General features: G+C 37.6%; 2 protein-coding genes across 2 annotated transcripts in view; one reads left to right on the top strand and one right to left on the bottom strand.

The window, feature by feature from the left end:
* The window catches only part of si:ch211-153b23.5 (glutamine amidotransferase-like class 1 domain-containing protein 3A, mitochondrial), a 1,998-nt gene extending 1,779 nt beyond the window's left edge, over positions 1 to 219 (top strand). Inside the window, exon 6 of the mRNA XM_034884339.1 lies at positions 1 to 219. Coding sequence (XP_034740230.1) covers positions 1 to 69 — 69 coding nt within the window. The 3' untranslated portion in view covers positions 70 to 219.
* Positions 220 to 4,007: 3,788 nt separating this feature from the next.
* zgc:174917 (uncharacterized protein LOC565650 homolog) lies at positions 4,008 to 6,598 on the bottom strand. Its single transcript, XM_034884381.1, has 7 exons — positions 6,536 to 6,598; positions 5,933 to 6,112; positions 5,506 to 5,743; positions 5,330 to 5,421; positions 4,564 to 4,703; positions 4,370 to 4,474; positions 4,008 to 4,267 (listed from the first exon to the last, which is right to left on the bottom strand). Exons 2-7 carry the CDS (start codon positions 6,060 to 6,062, stop codon positions 4,184 to 4,186), a joined length of 789 nt encoding a protein of 262 aa, XP_034740272.1. The 5' UTR covers positions 6,063 to 6,112; positions 6,536 to 6,598; the 3' UTR covers positions 4,008 to 4,183.
* Between the last annotated feature and the right edge of the window lie 1,310 nt (positions 6,599 to 7,908).

The raw sequence follows: 7,908 nt of genomic DNA, 5'->3' as shown, positions 1-7,908 counted from the left end.
AATGCTCCCATTCATAGTGTTTATGATGGAATAGGAGTCATGGTTAAGGAGACACTGAAACTGGCTTAAGAAGTCTCTGATTACATTCTAGATGTTTTTATTTCTTTACTTTAAAATTGGAATGTTCTTGACTAACATAGCAAGTTACGGCATGTACTGTATCTAATGTCAATATATCAATGCATTTTGAGATTTTCAATAAAGGTTACTCTACAAATTACAAATTTTCCTTTTTTTCTCTATGACCCTTGTGTTGTCCTCCCGGTGGAAAAAGATTAACACTTATTTAATTTTTTTCTCACCCTTTTTTGACGTGTGACATTTCAACGCATTATTGTTATTATTTTTCACTAATACCATCTTACTACCACTAGTTTTACACTACTATTTGGAATCCATGATCCATAACCCTAATTTGTTTAGAGTTGACCTAATATTTGAGTTAAAGCAGAAATCATGAATTATCTTTGATTATTAAGAACAGAGGAATGTATGTTGAGTGGATGAGTTTGGTCAGGATGCTGATTTGAAACCATTCCAATTTTCACCTGATAGTCAATGAAAGTGATCAATTGTATTTGCAAAAAGACTTGCATGGAATTCATCTTTTTTGTGGTAATTTGGTTAAAAAGCATGCCCTATTTCTGATATAGACATTTTTAAAATGGCAACAGGATGGTTAAAATGAAACAATGAAAATCACAAAAACTTAAGAACTGTAGGATAAGCATATCATATACTATATTGTGTTTGTACCTAATATGGAAGATACTAGGCCAAGTTTTAAAACCTTGTCCAGGCAGAGATCCGTGTGGCTTCTACCTGTGTGTAAGCAAATCAGGACCAACATGGAGCAGCTTGAGAAGGGGCAATGAACATTTACCCTTACATGACTAAATGTTTACATAACTGACTTTGGCAATTGTTTTCCTTTTGTTTGTTAGTGAGAACAAACCCCCACTCATTGAAATGGTAATATAGGACAGTTGGTCTCTCCACACCCAACCTTGCAGCACTAAACAACAAAGCCATTGCATGCATTCTGACCTCAACAGGACAAGACAGCACACACTCAAAGATCACCTTACATACCGCCTGGCCAGTGCAGGTGCAGAAGGGCGGGCTTTGGGGAAAGCCATGACCCCTGGAGCCATAGGCGCCTTTAACAAAAGGCCTCGCTGAACAGGCTTGAGAGTGTAGCCTACTGTTGTCTGTCATATTGTTCCCATGTGCTGTTGTACTTACTTTTGTCTGATGTGTTTTTATTTATTTACTTTAAAATCAATTGGAATGTTCTTGACTAGCATAGAAAGTTACGGCATGTACTGTAACTGATATTAATACTTCAATGTATCTGGAGGATTTTCAACACAGGTTACTCCACAAATTTGCATTTTTTTCTCTATTAACTCTTTTGTTGTCCTCCCGGGTAAAAAACACTTATTCATTTATTTTCTCACTTCTTTTTCGACATTTAACATTTTCAATGCATAATTTTTTTACTACTTTTACACTTCTTTTTGGAATCCATAGTCAATAACCCTCATTTGTATAGAATTATGAGTTAATAATGAGTTAATAAAGCAGAATTTATGAATTATTTTGACTATTAGTTAATATAAGAGGAATGTATGTTGAGTGGATGAGTTTGGTCAGGATGCTGATTTGAAACCATCCAATTTTTACCCAAAAGTTGATGAAAGTGATCAGTTGTATATGCAAAGAGTGTTGCATGGAATCCCTACTCTTTTGTGGTAATTTGGTTTAAAAGCATGCCAAATTTCTGATTTACACATTTTTAAAAAGACAACAGGAGGGTTAAATAAAACAGTGAAAACCACGAACACATAAGAACTGTGGGATAAGCTTATCATATACTGTATACTATATATAGACAGAGAGCAAATATACATATGGTAGCTTAGATTAGATTAGATTCAACTTTATTGTATTTATTGTCATATCACACAGTAAGTGCAGGATATACAATGGTTCAGTAAGTGCAGGACATGGAAAAGCAGTGAATAAATATAGAAATGAATACTATTGTAAACAGAATTTTACGGATAGATTTGTCCTATGAATATAATATGTTGAGAACTAGTGTTGTGAACAAGATTTACAGCTGGATATGTACTGAATAAAATACAAAGATGGTTGTTACTATAAACAGAATTCTTACAGATAGACATATATATATAATAAGTTAGGCTAAAATGTGCAGCATAACATATGTTTATATCTACATCCACTGTATACTGCCTACATATACTATACAGCACATATATATACTGTAGATTGTGTTTGTACCAAATATGGAAGACACTGAGTGACAGGGCAGATGATTCTTAGGCAAAATGTCAAGATCCATGTGGCTTGTTAAGCAGTATGTAAGCCAATCAGGACCAGCATGGAGCAGCTTGAGAAGGGGCAATAAACATTTACCCTTACATGATCAAATGTTTACATATCTGACTTTTGCAATTGATTTTCTTTTGTTTTTCAGTGAGAACAAACCCACACTCATTGAAATGGTAATATAGGACAGTTGGTCTCTCCACACCCAACCTTGCAGCACTAAACAACAAAGCCATTGCATGCGTTATGAGGTGCTTCATTCTTATAAAAACCTTGGCATTTGGCTAGATGGTGCCCTCTCTTATAAGCCTCATGTAGACAACCTTGTGAAGAAACTTAAACTCAAAATGTCCTTTTTCTTTAGAAATAAATTTTGTTTTTCTTTCAAAGCAAAAAAGCAGCTAGTCACTGCAACATTTTTATCCGTCTTAGATTTGTGATATGGTGTATGGGACCGCCTCAGCACAACTTCTGCATAAGATTGACGTTGTGCAACATGCGTCTCTGAGATTTATTACAAATTGTAAAAATCGAACCAATTATTGTGAATTGTATTCCAGAGTGGGATGGCCATCGCTGTCAAACAGGAGATCAGGGCATTAGCGTATTTTTATCTATAAGGCCTTGCTGGGTCTGTTGCCATCATACATCAGTAGTTTAATCACATGGAGAAGTGTTGGTTCCTATTCATTGCGATCAGATGATCACTTGCCGCTTTTTGTTCTATTTGTCCGTACAAATCTAAGAAAAAGGGCTTTTGTCTACTCCGCTCCTTCTGCATGGAACTCTTTGCAAAAAAACTTGAAATTAGCTGAACTTATTTCCTTAAATGCTTTTAAATCCAGATTGAGAGAACCTGAAATGACCTGTTTACACTGTAAATGTTTTTAACAATCTGTGTTGTATAACTTTTAGAAATGTTGTTAATAGTGTTTTTGCCTGCCTCTTGGCCAGGACTCCCTTGAAAAATAGGTTTTTAACCTCAACGGGCCTTTCATTGTTAAATAAAGGTTAAATAAAAAAAAGAAAAGAAAAAAAAGGGCTGGCTTTGGCCCTGGAGCCATAGGCGCCTTTAACAAAAGGCCTCGCTGAACAGGCTTGAGAGTGTAGCCTACTGTTGTCTGTCATATTGTTACTATGTGCTGGTGTACTTACTTTTGTTTAATGTGTGGAAAGACATTTAGCCTTGGGGACAACAATGTCTAAAGTCTATATACAGTTCATTTACTCCAAATTCCTGAAATCTTCTTGTAGGAAGTAGACTCCGCAAGAATAAATAAATGTTATCCAGAATAGGAAAACCTATTTTTTTATGTTGTTAAAGTAAATAAGTCTGCTGAATATCATCGAGCTACTTGACATGGGACAGTGCTTTGGGTAAGACGTAACATATTTATTGAGTCTAGTCTGACTATTTTACAGATTTAACCCTAAAACAAGTTGTGCCTAAATGTCTGAAGTGTTGAATTTAGAGGATTTTTTACCAAATCCTAATACACCTCCACTAGTGGACCATGTGTCAATATTTCACTGATTTACCTTTAGTTAACATGTTTTTATATCTTACTTTTTTTTTAAATTCAGAATTTAAGTGAACTGGATTGAACTAAGAATCACTGAATGAATAGTGTCATCATGTTATCGTTTTTTTTATTTGTTAATTTTAAAGCAGTTTAAAACAGTCTAGTTACTTCATATGGCACAATACAATGTCAACACATTCTGATCATTAAAACAATGTTTTATGAATTGACTTTTCACAGTTGAGAGATTTGAATTGTATATGTTAAATACATGTTTGGTAGGAAGAATTTAGAAGTATTCTTCAAGTTGTGTTGGAGAAATGATTGAACTGATCCGTTCCACAAACCAGTGCTGTTGCAGCAAATTTCCTGGGACGATCAGGATCCTAACGGCAACAAAAGGAATCAGGATCAATACCCAGTCTGAGTCTTTGAAATTATAATCTGCATGGAATAAAGCAATGAGTCTACATTAATGTTTGTCTCACCTCTATGGGATATGCACAGGTGGGAACATAACGGATCACCAACCCACAGCGCCTCCTCTGGGACCTGTTGGGCTCACTGGCATGGACGAGGAAGCCATCATGAATCTAAAAACAAATCCTTCATAATGCACCTTGTATCGTATTCAAACCTGTTCATAACATTGTCACTTTTGACAAACAAGACGTAAACTCACAGACATCTGCCCAGCTAACAGAGGGCATAACACAGCTTCACCAGCCTGAACCAGCTCCTCTGGGATTTCCTGATTGACTGTGAGCATGTTTCCAGGCCGGATGGCTTGACGATGGGGCAACATGCCAGCACAGTGGCTACCTACAGGGCAAAACAAAACAAAAGTTCAACTCTTGTGAAGCAGGTTGTTGATACTTTTATTCAATACTGACATAAATCACAGACCTGTCTGTAGAGTCTTTTACCAACTCCTACATTAGGCCAATGAGTTTGGACCAGGGAAGATCTTGCTTGGACGCATGTTCTGCGTGCCATAATCAATGTCCACAATATCTCTGTTTTTCAGTGCTGTGACCCATTTTTTCCCCTGACAGACTGCTCACCGTAGCACAGGCAATAGGCCTATAGTCCATTCATTTCATTTCTGGTTTAGTTCCATTCTTTTTCTTTTGTACACAAATCAAACATTAACACAGTGAAAAGCTGTATGCTTTCCCCCCAGCCACACAGCTGTGTGTCCCTGGCTGTTGATTACCTACATGCCTTCCCAAAGGCAATGCTCCACCCAGTGCTCAAACATAAAACTGCAAATTACTTAGCATCACCAATGTGGAAAAAAACTAAACAAAGTTGTAAAATGGCTCCAACAAAGTCTTTGTTGGGGTTCAAGGAAAGCGTTTACGCTGCTGTTGTTTAGCTAAATCCAACCAGGACAGCGGCTAAAGGCATACACTTGCAAGAGAGGCAGAAATTAGTAACCAAAGTACCTGGGATGACCTGAAGGGCGCCATTCTCTTGCACTGAGTCATCTAAAGCGAGCCACACAGAGAGAACAGGGCCACCAGCAATACCCCAATACCTGTGAACAAAACAATTACAGTGAGGCAATAACAAAACGTAGCAAAACAAAACCCCTAAGTGTTTATTCAGAATGTGGATCTACCTCATATCCTGATGCCAGGCCACATATGGAAGTTCAAGTTTGGGTTCTCCTTCATTATCCTGCTGGATGTCAGGTTTGACTGTTGGGTATTTACAGATGAAGCGGGAGTCCAGCAAGATGACGTCCCGTCCCAGGATGGCTTTGACCACTTTTATGATTTGAGGGTGTTTGGTCAGATCCTTCACCCATGGATACTGAAGGTGAACATTATGGAGGCTGTACTGGGTGTAGTCTTCCCCTGGAAAGATTTGGAATATACACATTCACAACACTATACATTTTCCTATTTAACGAAGTGTTTTGTGGAAAAAACAACAACAGACACACTTTGAACAAGAAATGTCAACAAACATCAATTTTGAGTTTTGCAAAAACGTTCAGAAACACAATTCATCCCTTCCCTCCTTCATCTTTCAGTGCTACTTACCAAATTCTTTCTCCAGCTCAGAAAAGGCATGTTTGGCCTCCTTCAGCTCAGTCTCATTCAACACAGGCAGCGCAGAGAGGAAGCCCTGCTGGTTGTAGATCTCTTGCTGTGTAGCCATGGATGTAGTCATCTTTGGTAGAAAGTTTCACTTCTTTTTTGATCCCTACAGCCTTCCGCTCATGAAATGTTATGGTGGGAGTTAGGAAGAAAATATCACGTTTAAAAAGTTTTCCATCTATCCATTTTCAAGACAAATTGAATTTTAGTTTGTGCAGACATAAACAAAAAACATGCCTTGCCCAACTGGCCAGATGGAAAAAACATTTAACCACATTAATTGGGTCACACTAGGCACCACCTTGTTCATCCAAGACCAATATAGCCCCAGCGACTACACCTCAGTCCCTGTGTGAACAGTGTCTCCATGTTAAAAGTCTCTTTGTGAACATGTAAGAGCTGTTGACTAAAACAGGTCGGGAAACGACCATTACTCTCAGCATAGTGGAAAAGGCAAAAGCCAATATACGCTTTAAATATACAGTAGGAGCTACACCTGTCAGTATTATGTCTAACTTTTGCAGTGAATTTTTCATGTCTCCATACCTGCTGCTCCGGTTTCTCTTTCTCGCTCTTCGAGTCTGGGCTCTGGCTAGTAAAAATCTCCTTTGAGGCAACGATTATATATTGCACGGTGAAACTCCACCTCCTTTCTCAGCATCTTGTTCATTTCCTAAAATGACATAATGTGATCTTATATTTTAAAGAAAACAAAATGAAAGGGAAAACCCATGACACTTAAAACTAAATTAAGAGAAAATCAATGACTCTGTGACTTACAATGCCTTTGCATTGCTGTGCAGTACAAGACGTTGATTAACAAAAGTAATCACAAATAAACTGGACCTTTTTACGAGCTACGTGCCAGGATGGCTTTTCTCCATTAAAAAAGTAAAATGTCATGTTTTCCCGTTTGGAAATGATTTACAGGACAAAAGGTTATTTTTTTAGCTGTTTTTCAATTTGAAAGAAAGACCTTGAAAAACATTACTGAGATTACTGAGATTAACTTTTGCAATCATCACAACCTCATATTCAACTTTTCTCTTTCTTGTCAGAAACTCAGAAAGTAAAACAACGATAAATGATCAAAGGACATGACATCTTTCATATTGTGTGGGATGGGTGTGTTTTTGCACAAGTGTGTGTACAAAGCTAAAAAAATAAATAACAGAAGGGTGAGTCTCTTTTCATTTGAAAAAAATGTTTTAGTAGGGATGAGCGAGTACAGCATTATCTGTATCTGTATCTGTAGCTGTTTACCACATGAATTATCTGTATCCTTATCTGTACTCGGACTGGGCGGGGCCTAACCCGGAAGTGGACAGAATTTAACCAGGAAGTGGGTCGGGTTGTCTTGAAATGGGCGGGACTTTGACCGGTATGTTATTTTAAGCATGCAATTGATATGGGTTGATCAGAAATTCTTATATTTATTGCTGATTAGAAAACTATATACATGACAGCATCGAGCTTCAGATAAATGGTGTTGTCATGGTAACAAACAAACTATATACAGAACACGTTTTGCAACAATGAATACAACACATGTAATGAACAAGAGTTTTCATACTCTGCAGCAGCCCGCCTGTTAACGGGCACGAAAAAACAAGACCACATAACTCCGATTCTTTATTCTCTCCATTGGCTCCCGGTACACTTTAGAATTAAGTATAAAATTGTTTTGTTTGTTTTTAAAGCTCTTAATGGCCTTGCCCCATCTTACATTTTAGACATGCTGATTATTCGTAATTGTGGAAGGACGTTGAGGTCATCTAATCAACTGATGTTGGAAGTGCCCAGGTCAAAACTGAAACACTGGGGTGACCGCGCTTTTTCGGTTCTGGACCTAAGCTCTGGAATAAGCTGCCCAGTGAGATGCGTATCATTACTGACCTGGGTCTTTTTAAATCAAGACT

The sequence above is a fragment of the Etheostoma cragini genome, chromosome 10, assembly GCF_013103735.1.
Source record: "Etheostoma cragini isolate CJK2018 chromosome 10, CSU_Ecrag_1.0, whole genome shotgun sequence".
Taxonomy (NCBI): Eukaryota; Metazoa; Chordata; class Actinopteri; order Perciformes; family Percidae; genus Etheostoma; species Etheostoma cragini.
Note: the sequence above shows the minus strand (reverse complement) of the source record. Positions and strands in the feature narration are given on the sequence as shown.